Source organism: Purpureocillium lilacinum (genome assembly GCF_023168085.1).
Source record: "Purpureocillium lilacinum CBS 284.36 DNA, scaffold_2, whole genome shotgun sequence".
Lineage (NCBI taxonomy): Eukaryota > Fungi > Ascomycota > Sordariomycetes > Hypocreales > Ophiocordycipitaceae > Purpureocillium > Purpureocillium lilacinum.
This window is the reverse complement of record NW_027072112.1, coordinates 4,732,007-4,758,818: the sequence shown is the minus strand read 5'-3', so window position 1 is coordinate 4,758,818 and position 26,812 is coordinate 4,732,007. Positions and strand designations below refer to the sequence as shown.

At 60.4% G+C, this 26,812-nt stretch overlaps 7 protein-coding genes across 7 annotated transcripts; 5 read left to right on the top strand and 2 right to left on the bottom strand.

Annotated features, from left to right (window-relative positions):
• Nucleotides 1–201: 201 nt before the first annotated feature.
• On the top strand, nt 202–2,727 carry PLICBS_003191 (uncharacterized protein; the record flags this gene model as incomplete). The annotated part of the gene is made up of 1 exon (XM_018322926.2): nt 202–2,727. One exon carries the CDS (start codon nt 202–204, stop codon nt 2,725–2,727), a length of 2,526 nt encoding a protein of 841 aa, XP_018178156.2.
• A 2,082-nt stretch (nt 2,728–4,809) lies between these two features.
• PLICBS_003190 (uncharacterized protein) lies at nt 4,810–6,081 on the top strand (the record flags this gene model as incomplete). Its single annotated transcript, XM_018322924.1, has 3 exons — nt 4,810–4,977; nt 5,153–5,509; nt 5,614–6,081. 3 exons carry the CDS (start codon nt 4,810–4,812, stop codon nt 6,079–6,081), a joined length of 993 nt encoding a protein of 330 aa, XP_018178154.1.
• A 404-nt stretch (nt 6,082–6,485) lies between these two features.
• Nucleotides 6,486–12,163, bottom strand: PLICBS_003189 (uncharacterized protein; the record flags this gene model as incomplete). The annotated part of the gene is made up of 4 exons (XM_018322923.2): nt 6,486–7,305; nt 7,357–11,937; nt 12,016–12,038; nt 12,101–12,163. 4 exons carry the CDS (start codon nt 12,161–12,163, stop codon nt 6,486–6,488), a joined length of 5,487 nt encoding a protein of 1,828 aa, XP_018178153.1.
• Nucleotides 12,164–17,068: 4,905 nt separating this feature from the next.
• Nucleotides 17,069–18,550, top strand: PLICBS_003188 (uncharacterized protein; the record flags this gene model as incomplete). Its single annotated transcript, XM_018322922.2, has 1 exon — nt 17,069–18,550. One exon carries the CDS (start codon nt 17,069–17,071, stop codon nt 18,548–18,550), a length of 1,482 nt encoding a protein of 493 aa, XP_018178152.2.
• Nucleotides 18,551–21,637: 3,087 nt separating this feature from the next.
• PLICBS_003187 (3',5'-cyclic-nucleotide phosphodiesterase pde1) lies at nt 21,638–23,594 on the top strand (the record flags this gene model as incomplete). The annotated part of the gene is made up of 2 exons (XM_018322919.2): nt 21,638–21,679; nt 22,032–23,594. 2 exons carry the CDS (start codon nt 21,638–21,640, stop codon nt 23,592–23,594), a joined length of 1,605 nt encoding a protein of 534 aa, XP_018178149.2.
• A 244-nt stretch (nt 23,595–23,838) lies between these two features.
• PLICBS_003186 (uncharacterized protein) lies at nt 23,839–24,859 on the bottom strand (the record flags this gene model as incomplete). Its single annotated transcript, XM_065600171.1, has 2 exons — nt 23,839–24,018; nt 24,071–24,859. The coding sequence occupies 2 exons, from the start codon at nt 24,857–24,859 to the stop codon at nt 23,839–23,841; spliced, it is 969 nt and encodes a 322-aa protein (XP_065456243.1).
• Nucleotides 24,860–26,075: 1,216 nt separating this feature from the next.
• PLICBS_003185 (uncharacterized protein) lies at nt 26,076–26,306 on the top strand (the record flags this gene model as incomplete). The annotated part of the gene is made up of 1 exon (XM_018322917.2): nt 26,076–26,306. The coding sequence occupies one exon, from the start codon at nt 26,076–26,078 to the stop codon at nt 26,304–26,306; it is 231 nt and encodes a 76-aa protein (XP_018178147.2).
• Nucleotides 26,307–26,812: the final 506 nt, after the last annotated feature.

Below are 26,812 nucleotides of genomic sequence, written 5' to 3'. Positions count from 1 at the left end.
GGCCCCGAGGGGTCGCGCCGCACACCGTCAATTGTGCTGCATTCGCATTTAACATTGCATCCGGCATGAGAGTGGCCCAGGTCGCGAAAGGCTGACGCTTCAACTGCCTCCTCCTCCGCCTCCGCCTCCGCCTCATTCTTGGAAGCAGCCGTCCGCAGTCTCGAGGCTCGGACTGCAGTCACTGCGCCCAGGCAGCTCGCAATGGCTTTCTACAACATCAACCTCGTCGTGGCCAGCGAGCCGCCCAGCTCTCGCTCCCGCACGCACACCGTCGCCCCCGCGACGCCCATTGTCGGCGGCCGCAAGGACGACAAGTTCCGCTTCACCGTCCTGCGCGACGGCCTCGTGCGCTACGAATATGCCCCGGACGGGCACTTTGAGGACCGGCCCTCCGCCTTCGCCGCCCTCCGCGACGAGGCCCTGCAGTCGGCCTGGGTGCCCGACTTCACCGTCCGTGAGACGGAGGCCAGGGTGGAGATTGTCACCGAGCGGTTCCACCTCACTTACAGCAAGGTCGCGGACCGCTTCTCGCCGGGGAGCCTCTTCGCCCGCGTCTTCGGGCACACGAGCGACGTGTGGCGCTTCGGCGAGGAGCAGCAGACTCTCGGCGGGACGTATCGCACGCTCGACCACGTCGATGGACGCGTGGACATGGGTCACGGCGTGGCTTCGCGAAAGGGCTTCGCGAGCGTCGACGACTCGCGCACGATGCTCTTCACGCCAGACGGCAGCTTCATTGCCCCGCGCCGGGAGCCCGTGGAGGGCCGCATCGACGGCTATCTCTTCTGCTACGGACACGACTATCGCGCCGCCGTGCAGGCCTTTTACGCAATCTCGGGCCCACAGCCGCTCCTTCCTCGCTGGGCCCTGGGGAATTGGTGGTCGCGGTACAAGGAGTACACGACCGAGTCTTACCTGGAGCTTGTCCGCACCTTTCGTCGACACCGGCTGCCGCTGTCGTGTGCCGTGGTCGACATGGACTGGCATCTCGTGAGCGACGACGTCGTCAAGAAGGCCGGTCAGTCCGGCTGGACGGGGTACACCTGGAACAAGGAATTCTTCCCGGACCCAAAGGCCTTCATCAAGGAACTGCATAACCAGGGACTCAAGGTGACGTTGAACGATCACCCGGCCGAGGGTGTGGCCAGCTACGAAGACATGTATGAGGCAGTTGCCCGCAAGCTGAATCTGGACCCGTCCACAAAGGAGACGATCCCGTTTGACATTACCGACAAGAGCTTCTTGGAGGCGTATTTCGACCCGCTGCTCAAGCACATCGAAGACGACGGCGTCGACTTCTGGTGGATTGACTGGCAGCAGGGACGGTACACGGACATGAAGGACGTCGACCCGCTTTGGGTGCTCAACCACTTCCACTACCAGCGCAACGCAGAGCGTCTCGCTCAGCGAAAGCGCGATGACAGCGCCGAGCACCCGCTCATCTTCTCTAGGTACGCGGGTCCGGGCAGCCACCGCTACCCCGTTGGCTTCTCGGGCGACACCACCGTGTCGTGGGCGTCACTGGAATTCCAACCCGAGTTCACTGCGACGGCGAGCAACGTCGGCTACGGCTGGTGGAGCCACGACATCGGCGGGCACATGCTGGGCGAGCGTGACGACGAGCTGACTGCGCGATGGGTGCAGTTTGGAGTCTTCTCGCCGATCATGCGCCTGCACTCGACCAAGAATGAGTGGATGTGCAAGGAGCCGTGGAAGCTGCCGGCGGGCTCAGGTCAAGGACCCCAGGATACCGTGTTCAACTTCCTGCGCCTGCGACATCGCCTCATACCGTATATCCACACGATGAATGCGCGCGCCGCGGACAAGGACCACGGAGAGCCGCTGGTGCAGCCCATGTACTGGGAGCATCCCGAGCGCGACGAGGCATACAGTGTTCCGAACCAGTACTACTTTGGTACGGAGATGATTGTGGCGCCGATTACTTCGCCGCTGAACCGGGCCACCAAGACGGGCAAGGTGCGTGCGTGGCTGCCGCCGGGCAAATACGTCGACTACTTCACGGGCGTGGTCTACGACGGCGACCGACATCTGTGGTTCAACAGAACGCTAGACAAGTGCCCCGTTCTGTTGAAGCAGGGCGCCATCGTGCCTCTCGACAGGGCCGAGGTTCCGGAGAATGGCGGCAAGAACCCAGACCGGTTCGAGATTGTCGTTGTGGTCGGGGCAGATGGCCGGTTCGAGCTGCTGGAGGAGGACGAAGACGGCATCACGATCCCGCGAGAGGCGACCGAGTGGCCCGACTGGATCCGGACACCCATCGTCTTCAACCAGGCTGAAGGCACCATCACCATCGGCCCAACCACGGGCGGCCACCCGAGCCTTCGCCGCAACTGGTCTGTCCGCGTGCCCAGCGCCAAAGTGGCCTGGCCAGTCAAGGCTTCCTACACGGGTGAAGGGCCTGAGCCGGGCGTGTCCGTGGTCGACGACGTGGTGCACGTCGACCTGCGCGACGTGCCACCGCGATCGCCGGCGGTGATCCATCTAGGTGCCAACCCGCAGCTCGCCGTCAACAAGCCCATGGAGCTCCTGTTTCCCATTTTGTACAAGGCGCAGGTCGGGTACGAGCTCAAGGAGAAGATTGAGGCCATCGTCTCGAGGGACGACGTGCCGGCGTCGACGCGCGCGAGCCAGCTGGACACGCTGGACATGGACCCGGATCTGAGGCTGTTGATTAATGAGTTTCTGTTTGCACAGTCGAGCGCCTAGACTTGTGGGCTGCGTGGTCATTGACTGATGGGTAAGCAGCCACGCAGCTTGTCGAGTAAACGTTGCGTGTGTTGGATGAAACAGCCACGGCGAGTTCAGATTCGCCGCGGCAGCAACGAAGAATAGAAGCAGGATAGGCAGAAATAAAGCGCCTGGTCACTTGGTTAATCTGCCTCGAACGGTGGCTCAGCTCCCCAAGCCCATCAGCGTTTGCTCCTTGGCCTTTGCATCACCATGCCTGCAGGACGGAGAGCGTTTGGTTGTGACTCGTGAGTGGCGGGGGCCAATGGCAGCGGCAAGGGGAGCCCGTCGCTGGACGTGATCGCCATGCGAGGCCCGCTAAAGTCTGACCACCGGCGTCATCAAGCAGTGCGACGGAACAGCATGGGTGGATTTGTCGTGGTCAGGACGCGCTTCAGAAGCTGCAGAGGAAGCCCGTGCCGAGGAGGAAAGAGGGGAAATTCTCCATGTCTTGCCGAGGAGCTGACGTGCCGGCATGATGAGAAACATGCCGTGCGTGAAGGAGCAGGATGGCCTCCAGAATTGTTACGATGGATGGAGACGGGACGGGAGGCGGTGCCTGACGGGAGCGCGCCGGCGTCTCCATCGTGCCCCCTGGCCCCCATCCTGGGCGCGCTTGTGGCGCTAAGCCCAGCGGCTGCCGCCCGCTCCGCCCACTAACAGGGCCAGGCCAGGGGCGGGCGGCTGGCTGGCACCGCAGTGGACCTCCGGAACCCCCATCATCAAAATGGCTGTCGAACCACCAACCACCACCACCGACTCCTCCAACAGCACCCCATCCAAGGGCGCTTTCGGACCAGCCGTCGTTGATCTGCCATCACGAAGGTATGCATGCGAGTACCATACACGGATATATCTTACAAGGCAGACAGGGCTGCAGGTGAAGCCTCCAGCCACAAGGCCCTGACGATACCCGCCCGGCGGTGGTGGAGAGTGAGTGATGGGCGAGTCAAAGCGGCCCCCAAATGTCAGGTCCATGTTGGGGTTCCACCCGCCAGGCCATGCCAGGGGGGGGGCGGCGACGACGTGAAGGAAAGGAAAGGAAACGTCCACGGAGGGCCACGGGACGGGAAACTCAGTCAACCAGTTTCCAGTCCCAGTTCCAGGGCTGACGCCACGTTCTGGGGAGCCGCACGCACAAGCCTGCCCTGCCAGCCCGTGCGGCTCCCGACGGTCCCAGTGGCTGGCGCTATGTGGTAGTATGTATGTTAGGTTGTTAGTTTTCTCACCTGCCTCACGTCTTGACTCCTGCTCTTCTCGATCTAGCCAGCGGGCCGCAAGACATTACTAGCACAGGTCCCTCGTAATGAATCAACGGCGATGCGCCCATCATCAACGCCAAGCTTCGTCAATCGTGATGCCTCGTCCCGGTCCCGTCCCGAGGAAAAAACAAGCTTCGACAACCTGCCATGCCATGCCATGCCATGCCATGCCGTACCTAATACCAAGGCCCGCTCGCCGGGATGCCCTCGTTCCCTCTGCAGACCACACACACACATCGCAACGCGAGGGATCGTCGAGCCCACCCACGGCAGTCGTGCTGGCTGGCTGCGTCGGACTCCCCCCTCCCCCCATGCAAAGACTCGTTTCTTAAGCTTACGTGAGGATCCATCGTCCGTCGCGCGCCAACGTGGGATGATGGACCGTTCTTCACGGGCTTGACGGGCTGCCCGCTAGCACAGGCTGAGCCAGCCCGCCCCCGGTCCCGCGATCGTCGAGCCGCCTGCTACACAGAGCTAGCCATGTGGCTAGTACTCCGGTCCTGTGTGTGCTCGCTCACACATCTTGATGAGCCCCAATGTTCCCTCTAACCGGCCCCGGGCGGCTCCAGTCCCAGTCAATCTCATTGCCGTTCCTCTTTTCCCTTTCGCATCCTTGTTTTCTCTTTCTCCTCCTCCTTCTCCTTCCTGTTGTCCTTGTTTCTTCTTCTCGTCTTATACAGTATACCCGTCTTTGCCTGCCGTGGTGGTCCATCGCGAGTCGTTACAGCCGGGACCTGGCAGCAACACCAGCTTCGCTAACATCGCGAGTGGCCAACGGGCCCCAAGTCGCCCGCCCACCATGTCCGACCTCAAGCCCGCCAGCAACCTCGACCCGAACGCGTGGTACCACCTCACCGAGGGCCGGGTCGACGACTACGACAAGAAGAATTTTGGCGGCATGCTGCAGATTGACGGCAAGGGCGTCTTTTACGTGTTCGCCGCCGACAAGAACCAGTACTTTCAGTTTGTAAGTCTCTTGCCTGCCCCTCTCCCCCTTCTCCCTCGTCACATGGCCAGAGTTTGGGCGAGGATTCGACAATTTCCCATGCCTCTTGCGTATCTGGGTCCGCTGAGAGGGAGGACGACAAAGGAAATAGTATACGCGTCCAGCATGGGGGGACTGACACGCTGCACTGCGTTAGCAACCCGTCGACGACAAGCCCGGGCGCTACCAGATCCGCGCCTCCAAGACGGCCATCAACCGGCAGCTCGGCGTCTGCCGCGTCGAGGCCGAGACCGACTCGGACAAGACGCGCCCCTGCATGCTCGCCCCGGACGGCAGCGACGTGCAGAAGTGGGACGTGGCCAACTGGGGCAACAACACGTACCGCTTCGTCAACGTCCACAACGGCACCGGCTACCACCTCGACGTCCACCCGGGCTCCGCCGTCTTCCTCAGCTCAAACATCGACACAAAGGTCTACCAGCCCGCCCAGCACTGGCTCATGACCAGCGCAAAGGCGGTCAACGACGGCGCCTACAGCACCGTCTTCTCCGACGTACGTTCAACTCTTGACTTCCCCCTGAGTCGTCTTGATTCCTGGGGGAACAGTCTTATATCTCATATCAAAGAAAGACTCACTCAACTAACACATCCCTCCAGGTCCCCGTCTCAACCATCACCTCCGGCGGCACCACAAGAACCATCTCCTCCCACCCCGGCTCCTCCTCAACTTCCGACCCCGGCTCCGGCTCCGGCTCCTCATCCTCCTCATCAGGCCTTTCCTCGGGCGCAGCCGCCGGCATCGGTGTCGGCGTCGCCCTCGCCGTCATCGCCGGCTCCCTCCTCGCCTTCTTCCTCTGGCGCCGCCGCCGCCGCGCCGCCGCCCGCGACGCCTCCCCAGCTGAGCTCGGCGACAACAAGCACGGCACCGCCGCTGGCGCCACCCCGGGAAGCTACCACGACCACCCGTACTCGCCCGAAAAGACCACCCCCGTGCCGCCCTACTCGCACGCGCAGAGCCCCCCGCCGCAGCAGCCGCAGGAGATGCCGGATAACCCGGCCCCAGTCGAGGCTCCCGCCGATGAGCGCTTCGAGCTCGACTCGACGCCACACAGTGACCGGCGGTGATCGGAGCTGACGATAGACCACACATCTCAGAGCTTCGAGAAAGCCTAGCTGTGTCGGGGCTAGAAAATGATCTTCAAGAGCAAGTGATATAGGGACATTGTAACCTTACGCATTAGATACACAGACTTGGGAAACAGCTTGGCGTTTCGGTTCACATTCGGGGGACACTTCGGCGATAGAGGTCCGCATGTGCGGCCACAGCCGAGCTTCAATATTACTCTGTTCATACTTTTCTAAACTGAACCATGTACTGCTGCTACTCGTGACAGAGCGTTTGCTGTCGTCAATCAAACAACAACAGGCTTGCGTGCTCACGAGCCCGCTGATACCCAAACTCCCACACCCGCTGTCTCCGCGCCAGCTGTCCTCGTTCCCGTGGTATAATCGCCGGCCGGTCGACGCGCTCAGTGCCCCTGACCCTGCCGCGGGTTCATATCCCCGGCGAGGTTCATGTGCATAATGGCATTCGTCGTCCAGTCCTCCTCGTCGCCTTTGTCGTCGCCACTCCACAAGTCAAAGCCCTCACGGCCGTCTACCCCAGGCAGCCGGATCTTGGGAGGCGCGTGACCCTCCGAAGGTGGCCTCGCCGGTTTCGGGCCGACAGGTGGTGGAGCTTCTCCTTGCTCATCACCGCCATATTGGTGGCCACCAAAGTATCCGTCGTCCCCGCTCGTCGACCGCGCATGATACGGCTCTCCGCCCGCAGCATGGCTCTGCGGATAAGCCGTGGGCGTAGGCATATGCTCTTCCCCGATGCTATCGTGCGTCTGCACAGGCGTCATGTTGGCAATGTGGTCCATCTGCTGCTCAAACTCCTCCTGCTCCAAGATTTGCGGTGCGTGCTCGACGTTCCTCAGGCTGGATGCTCCAGCAGCGGGTGCCCCGGAGCGTATGCTGCCTGTCGAGATCCTGTTCGGGTCACCTCCGCCCTCTGCGCCGGCGCCTCCAGTCTCGCCCATAGCGGCCGGGTCCAGGTCCCGGATGGCAAACTGCGCCAAGGTGCGCAGCTTCCGCGTCACCCAGCCTGCAAGGATCTTGCCTCTCTGCTTCTCGCCTAGTCTTGACCGAGGGAAGTCCCCCTTGTTGACGAAAGCGACAATATCGACTATTATCTGGTGCTCGTTCAGGATGGCATTGACGATGACCGGGACGATTGAAGCAAGGTACGGCTTGCGGCTGACTTCAACCAACACCACCACCAGACCACCAGCCTGGAAGACGGCACTACCAATGGGTCAGACACGCACGACTCAGTTTGGGGACTCATATACTCACCAGCCTCCGGGCACAATGTTGCGATGGCATCGCTCGACCGACAATTCAATATCCATGGGGAAGTGCGAAAGACCATTAATCTCAAATGTCTCGCCAATGCTGCCCAGCACAAACAGCACCTGCATGTCCACCAGGGCTCCTCCCGGTCCAATAGGCCGGCTGACGTTGTGCAAAAATCCGAGGTCGCCTGTCCGAACGTATGCGACGTTGGGGTCTCCGTCAACCGTTCGTCCGTCGAACCGCTCGGCATCAAAGGCGTCCTTGGAACCGTAGAAAGACTTGACGCAAGCCTCCGAGTCGACCCAGATTTCGCCAAACTCGCCGTCGTAACAGTGGCTGCGGCTCTCTGGGTTAATAATGGCAATCTGTGTCGACACGGGCACCATTCCCGAGTCCTGCACCAATAGTGCCTTGGGCTCCGAGTCCGGGTCCACGGGAACCACAAGACCGCGACGAAGCGCCTTGGTATCGAGCCACAGCTCGATGGGCTCGATGCACATGTACGACCGAGACGCCACCATCGGGTTAAGCACGTGGGAGTACACAGTGTTGATGGCAGTCCTGTCCAGTCCCACAGCGGCAAAGTGAAGACGGACCTTTTGGAACACGTCCACGCGTGGCCTTCCGTCTGCCGTGATCATCATGTTCTTGAGCTCGTGGAGAGTGAAGCCCTTAGCGTGCATCGCCGCCATCGCATGGTCCAGCATCTGTGGGGTCGCGTAGGTGTCCTTGATCTTGTACCGAGACAGAGTCACAAACAGCGACATGGGGTTCTGGGCAAACTCGACGGGTGAGAGCAGATAAGTCGGCGTCCCGATGTAGATGCCCATCAGGCATGTGTGGATGAAGCCCAGGCCGGTAGTGCTACGAACGCACCCTAGGACCGGCCGTGAGCTCGTCATCTGGCAGGTCTCCTTCTGCACCTTGCACATGCCCATGATGGTGTCATGCCCCAGCTGCACAGCGATTCTCCGCTGGTCGGGCGTCCAATACGTCCAGACAATGACGGGATATCCCGGCCGGATCCATGCAGGGTCTATCGTCAGACCCAAGTCTCGGAGCCCATTGTTTTGCTTGGGCGGCTTGGTCGTGTTGTAGACGTTGGGGATGGCAATTTTGAGAATCTGTGCCGATTGCTTGATATGGCTCGAGACGGGCTTGAGTTTAATCAGATGGTCCACTTCTTGGTTCACAAGCACGGCTTTGACCTTGTAGTCCGAGACAATGTGCAGGAACGCCGGGACATCCTCGTTGAGCCGGTTCTGGTCGAGAGGCGCCATAGGAATCACGACCGCCCCCAGGTTGATGCAGGCATGCACCGCAAAGACAAACTCCTCAGAGTGCGTGTACATGAGGATCATGTGGTCCCCAGGCCGCACCTTGACCTTATTCTTGAGGTACATGGCGACAGCCGCGACCCTAGTGTCGAACTTGCGCCAGGTGATGCCCTTGCCCTCGCGACCGCGGCCGTCGATGGTGCAGTAAGACAGCTCTTCGGGCTGTCGCGCAACGCGCCATTGGATGAGGTCCGTGATACAGGCAAAGTTGTTGAGGGGAGTGGACGTGCGGTCATCAATGACGACTTCTCTCCGGTCGATACCCGAATACTGCTTGTCAGAGTCCGCGAGGATGTCCGCTCTTGACTCCGTCGCAATTTGCGACCAGATGCCACCGATGGGGTCGATGCCGATGGGTAGGTTAAGCACCGCGTGCTCGACACCAAACTTGACGTGCACGCATGGCAGGTTGCCGAGGTCAAACTCTCGGCGGCAGAGCATGTTGCCAATCTCGCGTCGCCCGTTCTTGATGACTCGGGGAAGCGAGTTCGGCGCCGTGATCATGACGCAGTAGAGACGCAGGTGATGCTCCTGCATCAGCACCTCCATGCAGCGGTCTGCCAAGGAATCCAGGAGCGCAGTGTCCGGCTGCCGTGGAGGGCCGCCTGACGTGAGAGGCGCCGTGGATGCGGCCGCCGATTCCACAACGACCACGGGGAGGTGCTCGTCGTTGACAAAGACGTCAAACGCAGAGCAGTCGTAAATCTTGGAGACGTTCTTGACAATGCTGACAACCATGTGTTGCACGAAGAAGTACCGGTACTCGGCGATCTCGTGGCCGTGTTCCACCCATTCCACCTTCTGTCGGATGCGGTCCTCGTAGAGGCCAAGCACAAAGATCTTGCCCTCTATCACGGTACCGAGCAGGCCGGTACGCAGAAACTCGGGCTCGACCGGTGTCGGCGTCGGCTCGCCAGGCTCGAACTTGTACGGCCGCGCGTGGAAGATGAGCTCCGTGTTTTTGGGTTGGGCCCAGAACCCACCCGAAAGGGAGGGTGAATCGACCCAGATCTCGCCAACCGACCGCGGCGACGCCAGGAGACCCGTCTCGGGGTCAACCACGGAGAGAGTTGCGTCGGGGATCGGATAGCCGAAGGCGCCGACACGGACCATGTCAGGGTTGTTGGCAGCCTTCTTCTGCACCTCGTCGCCGTACGCGGTGACGACCACCTCATTCGTCTTGAGCGCCTCCCTGTCGAGGAGGACCTCGTACAATTCGTCGTTGGCGCTCTGCTCTGTGGCCTTCGTCGTGCCCCCGCCGAGCAAGCTGCCGAATCCGTTAGAAGGCGCAGGTTTGTCCTTATCCTTATCATCCTGGTCCTCCTCCGAGTCAGCCTCGGGCGCTCGGTCGAGCTTGAGCGAGACACCCATGCGCTCCTCTCCTCCCAGCCAGTCGCGCACGCTCACGAGCATGCCGCCGTGCTCGGGGAGACATAGCATGGGGGCAACCACGTCTCGCGCTCTAGGGTTTCGCAACGGTCTCAGCCATCTGTCGGCCAGCACCTCGTGAAACTCCCCGTCGACGGTAAGGGTATCAATCAAGCACAGCTTCACGGCTTGGAAATTTGGTTCCATCCCCTTCTTGAAATTTCGCGTTGTCATCGGATCTTGCTGATAGTTGTACGCCGCTCGCTTGAGACCCGGGTAGTCCGCGACCATGACTGTAGCCTTGTACTTGGTGATTAGATGCGCGTAGAGACCGGGGACATCAACGGCTTTGTTGTCGAACCAGACAGTCGTGTGCCCGCCGTAAACTGTGAGCAGAACGCTCAGAATCATTCCGATTCCTTGCCTCGGGTCCAGATACGACAGCAGAATCTCGCTCCCGGCACCGCCACCGATGAGCCTACCGTTCTTGTCACGCAGAGACGGGTTGAACGTATCGCCCGGTCCGTTGCGTGGCACTGTCGACACAATGGCACTCAGACAGGCCATCTGGTGCATGATTGTACGGTGGCTCAGCACGACTCCGCGCAGGTCCCCGGTAGGAGCTCGCGAGAACTCAATGTACGCTAGGTCGGGCACAGTGAGAGGAGGAACGTCTTCCTTTCGTTTGGGATGGTAGCTCCCGAACTCATTCGTCTTCCACCACTCGACCCCCTTGGGCCAAGTTAGCTTCTGGGCTGTGATGTCCCTCTGAAACGCCTTGAGGTTGTTGTCGGTGGTGAGCGCGAGGTGAGCCTGCGTCGACGTCAAAATATAGTTGAGCCGTTGGTAGTCTTGCAGGTCGTTGATCGGGACAGCAACTACGCCGGCAATGAAGCAGCCCATCAAGGCAATAGCAAAGTCAATGACCTCGCTGTCGCGGTAGACAAGCGCTACCCGATCGCCGCGGTAGAGTGAGCTCTTATCGCGAATGACCTGGGCCACTTTCTCCGCGCGCGATGCCAGCTTATCCCAGGTGATGGACGCAATCTCTTTTCCCTTGCTGTCGAGCACCCAGTACGCCGGCACCTTGGCCGTCTTCCGTGCTCGATGTCGCAGGACGGCAGCCATATTGTCGAACCCTGACATGGGCGTGTTGTTATCGTGCGGGTCAAAGATGGCAAACGGTACCTCTCTCGGCTCGAGCGGCAGCTGATATTCGAGCACCTCGGGCGGAGGGAGGTCGTTGGCGGTAAGCATCGGCGGCGCCATGGCGGCGGTGGGAGAAAAGGCGTCGCTTGAGGAATATCTGTGCTGTGCGCCGTACTCTCCCGACTGGTGCTGGTCGTAATGCTGCTGGCCAGCAAAGTCGGAGAAATAGCCCTGCGAGTCCCTGAGCGTCCCTGTTCTGCTGTCATAGTACTGCTGCTGGGGAGTTTGTTGCTGGTTATCGGTGTAGGCGCCCTGCTGGTCGGGGTTGAAGGCATAGTCTCCCGAAACCATGGTGCCGCTCCTCGTCGGCCCGTCGCTACCTGGGGCTAGGAAGAGAGAATCGCGGCCGGCCATGATCGGCCGCTCAGCAATGGGACCGCCGGGGCGCAGGAGTCCTGCGGGATGGGAGTCCTGCGGCGCATGGCTCGCACCGCCCTGCGCGCCAAAGGACGAAGTAGGACGGTAGCTGGAGGAGCTGGGGCTGGTCGGGTCGGAGTCGTGCCCACCGATGGCAGCGTAGGCAGCTGCCCGATGGCCATCACTAGAGACATATCGAGCGTCGTCGTCCGGAGCGTGTATCCGCAGCCCGGACCGCGGGCCCGGGACGGGAGGGTCGCCCTGCTGGCCGAGGTACTGCGACAGCAAGATCGTGCGGCGTTTCTGGTAGCTGTGAGGGTGTCAGGGCTGCGCGCGTTATGGTGCCGCGAGGGGCACGGGGGCGGAGCGGCGGCGGCGCCAATCTTACCCTTTCTCCGTGATGTCTCCCTCCTATCGAGCACAATGTCAGCTCGGTGCCATTGGCACCGCCAGATGGAGCGGGTTCTGCGTACCTCTAGCTCGCGCTCGAGCTCGTCGAGCTTGGCCTGCAACTCAGGGTTGTCGTAGTCGGCCATGATGGACGAGGCAGCGGGCGCTCGGCTCGGACTGCGCGCGTGCCTCGGGATGCAAGTACGTATGTGAAAAGTATGTAGAAGCGCGAAAGGTGCTATATTCAAATGGGATGTCTGATGGCAGCGGTGCGCGAGCTGGCCATGTCTCGCGCCTCCTCCAAGAAGTGCGTCGTGATGGTGGTGGTTGTGGTTGTGGTAGTGGACGTGCCTGGTGGTAACGGTGGTGGTTAGCGGCAAAAAGTCTCGTGACGTAGGTAGCAAAGGCCTGTCAACCAGCAGCGGAAAGTGCGGGCAGCAGCGACACCTCGGGCCCAAGACAGGACCAGCCGGGACGGACAGACGAGGGGCTCCCGCTTGGCGGCTGCTGCCAGTTTATGGGATTGGACGGGGCCAAGCCGGGGGGGTGTGGCGCTCGGGCGTTCAGCAGCGGCAGCGCACCGACGCACCACCACCCACTGGACCGTCCGGCTGCCAGACCGCCAGGGGACGGACAGGCGGAGGGGGTGGGCTGGGCTCGCTCACTCCAGGGCTACGAGCTTGCCTGGTGCTGCGGACCTCGACTAGTGGATGGTGTGGCTTGGGGCAGCCCGCAGTCCAGCGCGGTGGGCGGACGCTTTCAGTGACGATGCGGTTGCTGTGGCTCCATGGGCAACAGTCAACGCCCAATGGCCCCAATCCATTGAGTTGGCCTCCGCTGCGAAGAGGTGTGCCCGCGCGCGAATCCGGCCGGCGCGACCAACACGAGACGCGCCGACATGGCCCCTGGCCGCAATTATGGGGACGCCTTGCCCTCGTTGGGCTGGCGAGCTGGCTGGCGCAGCGGATGCGTCCAAAATAGACAGCCATCCACCATGACGACAGAACGAGCCGGCCCTCGTCCATCAAGAAAGAGGGGCCAGCCGTTCGTCGACGACGGGTTTGGTTTCGGCGAGGCTGCGCCAACGCGTGGCGACTCTGGTTTCCTTTTTTCGCAAGATCAGGCAGGCGCCTCGCCTTGCATGTCCATATCAAGCACGTCTCCTGTCACGACCGTCCTTGGAACCCTCTGCGTCACAGCGCCGATCCTCGCAATCCCGTGCCGCCACCGCTGCCAGGATGGTGGGCCACATTCGGCAAGTCATCGCTGGCGAGGATTGCCCCAGACCCTGCGCAAGCTGCGGGGGGAAGCATTGTAACATGAGGGGCTTCTGGAGGCTGCGAGTACGAAGTACATGGCTACTTTTGCTGGAACGTTGGGCCGCACAAGTCCTGTCCTGGCGACGGTGTCGACATTAGAATTTCTGGGGTGTGATTTCATGTCAAATTAGTGTCCAGAGAGCGCAAGTCGCTTCGTGAAACTGGTCTGTTGTTGTCACTCTCCTGACGACCTGAGCGAAAGCTCGAGACAGACATTATCGCCGCCTCACTATACCCAGCCTGTAGTTGAAGTGGACTGACCGTCCCGGCCCGCTCAACAACGACGCTGGTTCCCAACGCTACCCCTCGTACGAGGCGCCTACCACGCGGATTCGACCAGACTCTGCATTTGGTCGTTGGCGCCAGCGCCCCTTACCTTTATTGAGGCGTGATTCTGCTTTCGGGGGCAATACTATTTTGGATTTGGATTGAGCGCATGGCTGTAGGGTACCTAAACGGTGTGGCGGCAAAGTAAAACGGCAAGTGCGGGCCAGGACAGGCCCATCGGGCTAACGGTTCCGGACTCCGAAATTGCGGGAACCTCTCACCTCATTGTCCATCGCCATCTGCACAACATCGCGACGCGGCTCCCGCCTCGCTCTTGTACTCGGTATCAGCGGCATTCACATCTACAAGTGTAGATGCCGTCTAATAATGTCGAAAATGTGTCCGTGATTGGGTCCAATTATTGGTCCGCGGGCTCGGAAACGCGATCAATCTCCAACATGGTGAGTCGCGCATCAACGCATCTATCCTTCCCTACACTTCACTGGCCCCTATATGATGAGACAAGCAAACACAGACCTGTTCTGAACCAGAATGTCGAAAGAACTTGCGTGAGCTCTCCTGGTCAACCTGCAACTACACTCCCGACCCAGTCGCAATGCATTGGCTCGGCCAAACGCTGACCACAATGCAGAACCTGTCTCGACGATCAAGACCAGTGAATCTGCGCCTCAGACGACATTCGAGTCAAGTGGCTACGTGAATTCTTCCTTCAAAATGCGGGCTCTTACGGAAGGCCAAGCGCGGAACGCCGAGTTTCCTTTGTCTGTCCATGTCCACGTCGCGACCCCAGTTCCTTGCAACTTGGCTCGTTTTCATGAACGGCGCTTAGTACAGGGCAATACAAAGCCATGCTTCTACGATGAAAAGGCAGTCGGAAGATCTCGCAACAATAAATGTGCTTGTTTCCCCGTTCAAATCCAATTGGTTCATGTACTTCCGTCCACGCCGTTGACAGCTCTGGCAGTTGCCAACTCGCCGCATTCGTCGCTTTCATTTGTACTACTTCACTACAGTCTTTGGATCCAAAGTATCCACGGCCCAAGCTGAGACGGCTTTCGCCTGTCGAGCAGAGCTCCCTGGTTCAGCCGGTCGTCGGTTCAGGAGGCACAGCGCTCCACGATCAGCATGCGAGTCGCGGCTGGCATGGACAGCATGGAGGCCCCGATGCAAGATTTTCGTGGCCAGGGCGGGTTCGTTGATATGAAGGCCTTTCAGAGTGATTCTCTGGTTGGCGACATGGGATCCCTGTTTCAGGGCATGGATGGGCTTTTTGCGCAAGAGGGCAACAGCATCAACAACAAAGACACAACAGTCCATTTCAATGAGCAACAAGAATACAAAGACCCGAGTATGGCAGGACTACAGCCTTTTGCGGTTCCAGACGATGTTCCGGGCGATTTCTCCATGCCTGGCGTGTTGCCGACCGGCGAAATCCCTGGGTCAGGGTTTGGATATCATGGTGCTGAAGACTTGATCCCTCCGCATGACAGTCTCTGCAACACTGCGGGCCAGGAAACAGGCTCTCGGAATGTCATTCCACAAGATGACGGATTTCAGAGCAGCGCATCCTGGTATTGTGGTTCTCAGAACGGTGGCTCAGCCCCGGGGCTTGTGTCGGGCGGCACGTTCGGTTTCGATATTGATGTCGATGGATTCCCTCCAGCCAATCTCCCCTACACGCCAGGGGATATGGGCTGGAACAATGCTTTTCGCCCGCTGCCTAGTTACCCTCTGCAGCAGGCCGAGCCAGTACTGTCAATTGCAGGAGCTGGTGCTGTTCACCCAAGCGACGGGCCCTGCGTTCAACTGCCTCTGGGCCAGCTACCTGTTCAGCAGCCTATTCACTGGGCGGGACAATGGGGAGCCCAGCAACCGGCCGTTCAGTCCTCTCCCACTTCATTTCCTGCGTTTGTTCACTCGGACTTTCTTGGCTTCCCTTCTCACCACCCTCCCCCTCCGCTTCACCACGCACATCATATTTCACCGCTCCCCTCACTGCCCTACCAAGCAAACATGCCGCAACCTGTGGGCGGCGAATATCTCTCTGGGCGCCAGCCCTTGCTCGGAAAGTCAAACGTTGGAGGCAATATTCACGGCCAGAGCTCCCTTGGCTCGTCGAATGCCAGTAACGCGTTCGGTGTTGGCAGAAACCAACGCAACCTCGCCAATCCGCGTTCAGGATCTCTCTCGGGCAACGCATCCAGTCGATTGACAGGAAAGCCACCCAGCTCAGCTCAAGCCAAAAGTAATTCGACATTGCGTCAGCAGCCGCTTCAGGTGCACAACCATTACCCGCAGATCGGCCTTCGCAGCTCTCCCAACTTCCCGGTCTTCCTTCCCTACGGAGCACCAAACGTCGACCACGAGGGGAATCCAACACCTTCATATCCTCCCGTCGAGGTGGCAGCCTTGCCAGTTCCTGCGTACGGAAACCCAACGGCGGGCGAAGACTTTCCCGCCGAGCTCATAGCTGTTCCCTGCACCGCCGAGCAATTTGATGCCTACCCCAAGATAACAGGCGAGATCGAGAGTCCCGGCCTTCTTCTCGACTTGGCCGAGCCCGCGGCACAGAACAAGACGGAAGTCGCACAAAATACTTCGGCACAGTCCAATCAGTCGAAAAAGTCGAATCAGTCCAAAATCCCCCTCGACCCTCGGATTAAATCTCGCGCAGCTCAAGGGGCCACATCCACCCAGGTTCAGACGGCAAAGAAGGCCGCTACCCCTCGCAACACGACACCAGCTCGCCAGAATATTCCGGCCGTAGTTTCACAGGCCGTTTCCTCACAGACCATTACGGCCTCAGCCGGCTTGGGATCGAACACTCAGTGGCCCCAGCCGCTTCATGCTTTGGTTCCGCCTCAAAGCCAACAGCCCGCTGCCCAGACGGGCGTCATCGGTCAAGATGGTACATACTGCCCACAGGGGCCTCTTGTTGTGGCTGGTTGTGGCCTTGGCACCGCGCTTCCCACCACATTTGGCAAAGCGAATGCGAGCCACGACATCAAAGTCGACAACAGCCGGAACGCTAAAAAGAACAAGGACCCAAATAGCAGTCCCTCACGGGTTTATACGGCTCCAATATATCCAAATCCTCCCTTCGGTCCCCTCCTTGCAGAAAACCGACGCCTCTTCACGTACACCCCAAATTGCCAGCTTACCGCGGGCCGTGCTTTCACCTCAGAAGAGCTCCGTCAATATGTCGACAGCCGACGTTGCATCATGTGGGTCCAGCAAGCGCCTTCGCAGTGTGCCGGACGCATGGATCCGGATGATAAGAGATGCCGCTGGGCGTCGTGCCCGATCAACGCACGAAGCATTTCCTCCGGCTGGCTTCGTGTAGCCCTCGATGAGTTCCCAAACTTGACCTCAGACGGAACTAAGGACCCTTTCAAAGTTGCTGGTTTGTTGCACCTCTGGTGCTTTGAGCAGATTTTTGATCCAATGGAGTTTTACACGACATGCCGTCTCTTCCCTGACGCTCGCCAGCTGCCCAAGGAAACAGTCAATGCCATGGCTATCAACCGCGAGACGGACAGGGACATCGTCGAAGAGTGCTACATCAAATGGTTCCAGGACCACGAGGAGGAGTACAACCAGCACGGTGCCGTTACACAACCCAGGGAGCACCAGAAGTCGCTTTCCTATGCGCTTATCAAGTACCATCTCGACAACCAGACCACTGCACGACAGAAAGCGCGGGCCAGTCGAAACCAGGACAAGGCGACGGACCGCCAAAAGACAATCGACGTCCACGTCGGCGACCTGAGTTTGTATGCCCGAGTTTCGAAAAACTGCAGAGCCACGGCCAAGTTTGCCCAATCTCAGCAAACACAAGAAGACATCATCGTGGACGACGACGGTGACACTACTTCGGGAGACAACATGAGCATCGGATGGTCGCCTGCCGCCGAGGATGTAACGACGACAGAATCGAATAGCTCCCCGGTCACCGACCAGGAAATGCCGCCCCCAATCAGCAAGGCGACTAAGGTCGCTCGGACTAGAAACGTATTTGAGACACCATCGAAGCCGACAACGTCGAGAAACGCCACAAACTTGAAGATCAATATCCCTGGCACAACTTCCAACACGATGGAGAGACCGGGAAAGAACAAAGCCACAGATGATGTCGACATGTCGGACTTTGTTGCTGATGAAGCGACAAAAGATGTCCCTCGCTTCGACCTTCTCAACCCGGACTCCTGGAAGGAGAAGACGCCAGCCCCAGCGTCGCTCATAGAACAATACTTCAACCCTCTCAGCAGTCCGCTCGCCGGCATCGCCGCCCCAGCGGTGATGCAGACATCCTTGAGCTCGCCGGTTGTACGAGGCAGCATCGTGGCTAGAGGTCTCACTGCCCAGCAGGCATTATTAGCCAAGGCTCAGGAGCGGCATCGCCGCAAGTCTGCCGCCACGCAAGGGGTCACTCCGCAGCAGCCATCGCTCCAAGGGGGCTCGAAGCGGAAGCGTGACGAAGAACACATGGAGCCTGGGTGTGTCAGCGACGACCGCCGCCCGGCTAAGATGCAGCACTTGGACCAGCCGTCGCTGAAGCGGAAGCGACACGAAGACGATATGACCGAAACTTCTCCCAGCCCAAAGCGGCGCCGCTCCGAGATAGACCTGACAGCTCCCAACCTGATGGGTCAGCAGCAAGCGAACGTTCTGTCTGCCCAAGCCGCCGAATCCGTGGCGCCAGTTGCTGCACAAGTCACCCAGCAAACAACCGGGGCTGCCATCGTGGCAACTAACGAGCCGAACGCGCCGAATACTTCTTCAAATAACCAGCCTGACAACGTTTCCGAGGGCATTGCGGAATTCCCGGATATGCATGGCATGAAGACCCTGGACAGCTTGTTTGAGGGGTCTGCGGCCGATCTCGACGTGGACAGCCTCGTCGAAACATTTGAATGGCCACAGTGATCCGAACCGTTTGCAGCAAGGCCGAGCCAGCTTCGTCACACTTGACCATGAATGCCCTGCTGAAACTCATGGCTCCGATATTTACACCTTGAACCGGGTACCAACACGCCCAGATACACGTCCCTCACCTTACTTGGCCTCCTCGGTATTGTCTGCTCCCGAGGGAAGTCGTGGCAAGACTCCCGACGCTTTGCAGGCGCTTTGTTTTCGAGCCGCTCGGTTTACGAGCCGGGAAGTCCTTTCGGAATGCTTCTTTGACTTCTCCAGCTATTTTTCGTCCTTCTACTTCGTGCGGAATGCTACATTGGCGTGCTGCTTTGGCATGCGACGCTGGAATTGTGCTAAAAGGGCACGATGTTTCCAGCCTGCCCACCGGTTTGTTCTTGTATAGCTCCCTGGTGTTTTTGCGTTGCTCCCTGGATAGCATTCTCACAGCACGACAGTGCAGGCGTTTTGCATTTGTGTTATAGTCTCGGCCTCACGGCCATTCGATCGGCCGGTTTTCTGACTTCCGCTGCGCGGGAGACACAATGGCGTTTCCTGGCATTTTGCGCACGCATCAGCTTGACGGCACGCACCATCGTGCTGGTTTGGGCAACGGAGTTTACGGATTTGGCGGTTTGCATAGCGAGGCGCTGAGAGATACCCATGGAATTTGGAGCGTGTGCGTTCATTCGCAAGGGAGACGTCCACCACGGACGACAGCTCTCTCCGATTGGTGTTTTCGGCGATATCCGTGGCTTGCCCTTTGGCTGGGGCCCCTTGACTTGGCTTGAGGACCGGGCACGCCTTGCATCATGGCTTGCAAGAAACAGGTTAGGCGCAACGGCGCTGGCGTTCTGTATCCTGCTCCACGGCGACTGAGGGTCACTTTCGGTCAAGGCGGGTTTGACTTTGGCAACGGCTGCGACTGCCTGCATGAGGCTGCATGCGCTGGCCCAAGACGGCTAGGCTCTTTGACGTCGCTCGTACAGGAGAAGCTGTTCTGGAGCTGTCCTCGAGCAGAGCAGCTGTCGTGTCGGCGTTGCACAGGACGAGGTCGACAATGGTTCATCCCCGCCGGAGGACACGATGGGGCCGTCCCCGGATGGCGTGGCATCTGCAGCGTCGGTTTCAGACGCGCGGAGGATGAAGGATAGGTGGATGGATGCACCGAGGGCTGGTTGCAATGGTTTGTTGCAACCCAGACCGGGAAAAGGTCACGCATGTACATACATATCTTTAGCTGTCTTGACCTCCCGGCCAGCTCCCCTCAATGCATCACCCATCCCCTCCCCTCATGATCGACACATGCCGTGCGACTGTTTCCGCAGAGTAACCGCGGGGAAGGCGAGCCAGTCATGCCCGTCCACCAATGCCAGGCTCGCCCGTGATAGGAACGAGGACGACGGTGAAGAAAAACGAATGGATATCTGACAGGCGGAGCTAGCAGGGGTTGGTGGCGCCCGCCCCGGACGAGCCGACGCTGGCTGCGACCGTCCCCGCTGCGACCCCAGCATCCCAGCATGCCCAGCCATTCCCAAGCTCACGGGGCGTCGCACAGACGGCAGAGTGAGAGAGAGAGCTTGGGACAGCACAGGTGGTGCGTCCCGTGGGGCTCATGCAGGGACGATGGATCGGAGGGGCAGAAAACGGGGTCGCGGGCGCTGATGGATCCCTGGCCACTGCATCATCACTGGGCAGCGCGCGGCGTCATGCCGCATGCGCCAGCAAGCCCCGTCCATGCAGGCGAGCACGGCAACGCCGAAGGAGGAGTGGGAGCAGGAGGAGCTGCAGCGTGGGGAGGGAGCTCCTTCAGCTGGGGCGACTGGTGACTGGCGACTGGGGACAGGCGTCAGGCGAGTTGATGGAGTTGGTCGGCGTTATCCCGAGACGCGGTTCTGATGACCATGAGGGCGTTTTTTTTATGATAAAACGGCCGAGAGGGAGGCTGGCCTGGAACTTGGGAGTGCTGTTGGGCTCTTGGCCACGTTGATTGTCAAGTCACAAGGGCGATACGAGGAGGCGCACGGCGCGGATGAATGCATGGACGAAGGGGAAGAGCGAGACGAGAAAGCAGGTCCATACAAGTAAGCGCCGCTGATGATTACCGTGGGCCGTTTCACGGAGATTTGTTTTTCTTACCTTGGTTGCTTGTTGGTACAGTACTGTACTGTGTCTTTGGTTGGCGACTGAGCAAGCCAGCAGGCAGGAGCTCGCAAGCAAGCAAGCACCCACAGCACCTTCCTTGTCCGCCATCGCCATCCCCATCCCCATCTCGTCAATCTCATCATCAATCTCAAGCTCAACCTGGAACCTCGCGCTGACAAGCCCCGACTCCGGCCCCAGCTTCAGCTCCAGCTCCAGCAACAGCCCCAGCTGCCCCCTCGCTTCCCAGCTGGCATCGCGCTCTTATCAGCCAAGGAACATGCCGACAAGCCACGACAAGGCAGCAAGGCGCATCAACAGGCACCGCGTCCATCGCAACTGGAACGCAGTTTGATCGCAGCTGACTACAAAATTACGACAACGTACCTTATTCCCGTCACGTGCGGGCGCAACGGCTCAACGCCTCTCGCACAAAACCTCAACTCGGTTGGCCTGGCGCTTTTCCCGCCAACTAACTCTACTATTTTTCGCCCTGTTTTCCCCGTTCGCAGTGAGCTGAGAAGGTGAGGGAGAGCTGCTTACCACATTCGTCCGCGCCGCCCTTATTACCCGCCGACGCCCGCTACCCAAACCGGCTGCGACCCTGCACTGCATCTGAGCTTGTTTGTCGTCACTCTCACTCGCCAACTTGCTGATCGTCAGCGCAGACAGCCTCCCCGCGAACCGGCGCAGCGCGACAGGCAAAGAAAAAAAAAACAAGATCTAACAAATCTGCGCACAGGCGACTGTCGCTGGTTTATACGCGACCCGTCTTCCGCTTGACTCGGCGACCTTTTCTGCGACGGCGACCCCGGGCTTCTTTGACGAGACGACACCAAGCCAGTGACGACACCTCGCCGGCGATCCACCTGAACATAGCGACAGCCGAGCCGAAACTCGCCTCTGCAGCAACGACGCCGCCGACGCCGACGACGAGGCGACAACACCACGCGACCGGCGATGGGGGAGGAGCCGAGTCCTGCCCTGCACGTCATTGTGCTGGTAAGTCCTTGTCCCGTCTCTCCGCCACACTGTTGTGGACCTCCCGCGCTGTTGCGACGATACCATCGACGCCGCCCATCATGCAATGGTGGATGGTCGTGGGTCTTGGGACGCGCAGCGCATCGCGCGCGACGCTGCCCATTCCGTTGCACAGCAGCTCGCGACCCTTGTCCACGCGTTCGGGACCACACTGGCACACGCCCATGCGTTCGGTGACATTGCGCCGGCCTGGTGACATTGGGGTTGCGCGACGGCGACGGCGACGTCGCGCGACTCTATCTTCACCAGGACCACACGATACACCAACCTTCACGTTCTTCCTCCCAGTGCATGACTGACCACTCTCTCCCAGGGCTCCGGCGGCGGCCCCCAGGAATCTAACACAACTGCGTTCCTCGTGCGCGCCGCCTCGCACAACTGGAGCAAGAGCTCTCTCGTCGCCGTCGATGCCGGCGTCCACCTCTCCGCCATCACCCGCCTGCTCCGCGACGCCCTCACCTCGTCGCCACCCACCAGCTTCCCGCACACGCTCACCTCGGGCCCCTTTGCCGGCCTCTCCCTGCCATTCACCTCGCCCGAGGCCAATGCCGCCCACATCACCCGCGCCCTCGTCGACACGTACCTCTTCACGCACCCGCACCTCGACCACATCGCCGGCTTCGTCATCAACACGGCCGGCCTGCCGGGCACCCGTCCTAAAAAGATTGCCGGACTGCCCAGTACGATCCATGCCTTCAAGACGCACATCTTCAACAACGTCATATGGCCCAACCTCAGTGATGAGAACAATGGCGCCGGCCTCCTGACGTACCTGCGACTCGTCGAGGGGGGCAGCCCGGCCCTTGGTGACGGAGAAGCCAAGGGCTATCTGGAAGTCTGCGACGGGCTTCTGGTCAAGACATGGAGTGTCAGTCACGGTCATTGCATCGAGAGACACAGCCACCGTGGTTCCTCCGCCTCGAGCGCCTCCCCTCGCTTCGGCAGCCACGATGCATCTAGCCAGGCGTCGCGCCGGGACGGCCACCCGCTCTACGCGTTCAATCACCACGCGCAGTCGTACTACCCGCCCTCTGCGCCTTCGTCGCAACCCCTGACCCGGAGCCAGACGCTGCTCGGCCAGGCAGCCTTTGGTCTCGGCGGGGCCTCCCCCCAGGCGTCGCCCGACGTGCAGGAGCGATACTGCGTCTACGACTCGAGCGCCTACTTCATCCAGGACGCCGACCACCGCTGCGAGGTGCTCATCTTTGGCGATGTCGAGCCCGACAGCATCTCCCTCAACCCGCGCAACCTCGGCATTTGGCAGGAAGCCGCGCCCAAGGTCGCCGCCGGCACCATGGCGGCCATTTTCATCGAGTGCAGCTATGACGACTCCCAGAGCAACGATCGCCTGTACGGGCACCTCAAACCCGTCTTTGTCATAGAGGAGCTCGCCGTCTTGGCCGCCGAAACAGAAATGGCCCGCAGGCTGCAGTCTCTCGAGTCGCGCAAGCGCAAGCGCATGGCCAGCATCAGCGACGAGCCCGGTGGCCGCCCCAACCCCGGACGGGTGACCTCGTCGCTTTCTTCCACCTCTACCCCAGCTGAGGAACCCGTGTCTCCCAAGTCGGTCAAGCCGGCCCCGGTTACTCCGGCGGTGAGGGCGTTCGAAGCAGCCTCACCTGACACACCACACCTCGCAACGCCTACGGACGAGCTGTCGCTGCGTGAAGCTGAGGAGCTTGACAATGGTGCCGGAGTGCCTCCTCGCCGGCCGCTAGAGGGGCTCAAAGTTGTCATCATCCACGTCAAGGAGCGGCTGACGGACGGGCCCGACGTTGGGGAAACGATATTGAGGCAACTGCGCGAACATGAGCAGGAGGCGCGCTTGGGCTGCGAATTTATCGTCTCCAAGCCTGGACAGAGCTTTTACTTTTAGGGCGGCACGGGCATGCCGTGGCGCGTTTGAAGGGAAGAGGAGGGACGGGATTATACTTGGAGGTGTTTGTATTTCCCATCTAATGACTGACTATGCATGAATGACAGCAATCTACGAGACGCCACGGCCTTGGTGCCGTTGGGCGTACTCTTTGGCAGATGACTCGCTCGTCTACATCGGAGCATGCTTGATTTGCGGCGCCACATCCACATCCACATCCACATCCACACCCACGTGCTGCTGGCTAATTCTTGAGGCCTTGGAGCTTGGCCAGCCCCTCGCGGCCGCCCAGGTCCTTTTCGAACGAGGGCCGGGGAATCTCGACGGCCTGGGTGAGCCTGCCGTAGGAGATGCCGCCGAGCCGGCTCACGGGGCGCAGGACCTGCAGGTTGTTGGTGATTTTGTCCTCTTTCCGCCTCGCTCTCTCTCGCTCTCCTGTGGCTTTCGGAGAAAAGGGGGAAGGAGGGGAGACATACCGCCGGGTCGACGAGGTTCTGCTGCTCGTTGAGGGCATCCTCACGCACCCACATCCTCGTCCCCTCAAACACGACAATCGTGCAGCCCTTCTGCCCCGGACTCCCCTTGCGATCATAGTCGCGCACATGATCCACCTTGACCTCAATCGACACCACCGCCTCGGCCACACGCGCGGGCCTCACCGTCTGACAATCCCGCAGGGGCGTCAGCCCGGACACGTCCCACTCGGACGCGCCGTAGGGGGCGTCGATGCTGCACGCGTTGGCGGCCTCGAGGAAGTCCTCGCCGATGATGTTGATGACGGCCTCGCGCGTGGCGAGCACGTTGGCGAGCGAGTCCTTGGGCGGGGAGGTGCCGTTGCCGCGGTCGAAGCCCACCACGAAGAGCGGCGGGTCGTGGCTCAGCATGTTGAAGTAGGAAAAGGGCGCGAGGTTGGCGCCCGTACGGCCGTCGGCGCCGAGGGTGCTGAGGAAGGCGATGGGGCGGGGCGTGATGGCCGAGATGAGCAGCTTGTAGTTGTTGCCTGGGGCGCGGCCCTCGGCGTAGGGGTCGATGGCGACGTGCTTTTTCTCTTCTTGCTGCTGCTGCTGCTGCTGCTGCTGCTGCTTCGCCTCCGTCTTGCCGCTGTCGTCGCCTTGGCCGTGCAGGCGGTTCGCGCCGTCGCCGAAGCGCCACTCCGGGTCGACGGTGCGCGTGAAGTGGAAGCGCTCGGCGTCGTCCCAGGGCGGGCGCGCGGCCTCGACGGCCTTGAAGTCCGGGTGCGGGTTGCGGTTGATGGGCTGGGACATGGTGAAGGGGCGGAGCTGGCGCGCTGGCGGGGACCGTGTTGTTGACGCTGGTGGTCGTGATGTTGACGGTGTAAGTGACTGTGCGGCTGCGCGTGAGGCGGTGCTGAGATGACGGGTCGATGAAGATGGATATGATGAAGATAATGAAGAGGGAGAACCGGCGAGGAGGACGGCGCGGAGCAGTGCGCGAGGATGGGCGAGGCTATTATCGTGCAGCAACACCCGCGCTGCTGCCATTGATCGATCTCTTTTATATTTCCCGTTTTTGCTGTGTTCGGGTGCCCGTGTGTGTGAAGTCGTCCTACGACGGTGCGGCGGCGGCGGGTTGGGCAAATGAGGCGCGCAGAGGCGTTGTGAGACCGAGACCGCCGCGGCAAGCAAGCAATGGATCTTCCATGTCGTCAGAGCGGGAACACCCGGTGGGGTGGCCAGCCATTCGCCCGGGTGCCCACTGCCCACCAGGGATCGATCTCCTGGAGCCGCGGTCGGTCGGCCCCCTCATCGATTCATGATGCATTACCAAGCACGCGAGCACGACAGCAACACCAGCAGCAGAAGCAGCAGCAGTTGCTGTTTTCTTGATAAGCTGCCCGCGGGAGGGAGGGCGTCGTCGATAAAGAGCCGAAGGAGGCTTACCTGTCGTGCAACGCACGCGGGTGCCAATTGGCTTGGCTGGCCTATAGTTTGTCTTAGGTCCGCATGTCGGACGTCGTGACTTTATCATCACTTTACTTCACTCCATGACCGGGAACGACGTCTATATCTAAGCCGGACGCATGTATGTAAGACGGCCCGAGAGAGCCACACGTCATTCTTCTCCCCGGCATGTTCAGCGTGCATAAAGGTAGCTTTTGTGCCGTGTGGTGCCGCGGGAACGGCTCCGATTGCACCGGCGCTGCTCCGTCTCACCTCGGAGACGCTCCCCTGGTTTCTCCCCCGTCGCCGCCTGTCTTTTAGGTTTTGTCTACGTACTCGCGTGCCATAATCCGCGAGTGTGAGCCAGAATCTGGGGGTTTGGCAGGGCGTTCGGGCTCGGGGGTACGCAGCGCCGCGAGGGCGGCGAACGCGAGTCCTGCTCAGAGGATAACTGTATAAGACGAGAGTGGCACCTCGCTGCTCCAGCTCAAAAGTCCGGAGCGGCCATCTGCTCATAAACGCAAAGTCAGACAGACAGCCACAAGCCTTGCCCGCACAGAACCATCCCGCAACCGACACCATGCCGCGCGCCCCGTCCGTCTTCCTCCTCCTCGGCGGCGTCGCCTCCCTGCCCGGTGCGACCCTCGTGCGCTACCTGGCCAAGAAGCCCGCGTCGGGCCTGTCCGTGTCACGCCGCGTCGACCTCGACGCCGACTGGGAATGGGTCAGGCTGTTTGGCTCGGCGTCACCTGCCGTCCAGGCAAAGAGGCCCATCCGCGCCGCCAAGCCGGGTCGATTCATCGGCCTGTGATGTGCGTCGATGAATCGTCCTGTGACACATGCGGCAAAGCCATGTGTGAGTGCGAGGAGGGAAACTGTCCAACAGTGTAAAGGAATAGCGTGGGCAGCCAAATCCGAGACTGGAAATATTATGTAATCATGAATCCCCTGTCCGTCGACCAGTCACTCGGCGACAGCCACCACCACCACCAAGAAAAAAAGATCGCGGGGCAGCTTCGACGGCACCATACTCAAGCTCCCCATGCCCTCCTCTGCAATCCCTTTATAGCCCCGTCAGCAAATCTCGTCGCAAGCTGATGGAACAATGGGGCACGCGCAGCCTCAGAATCTCCTCTCTACTCCTTGACCTGCATCTTCGTCCCTTCTATCTACCTACACTCGCTTCGCGCCGTGCACCACATTCTCTGGCCCGCCGACCGTCTCTGCGACTTTGCGCCTCGAACGCGCCCTTCATCTCCGTTAACAATAACGATAAGAGAGCAACTCACACCCACGCCACCCGCTCCTTTCTCGGCC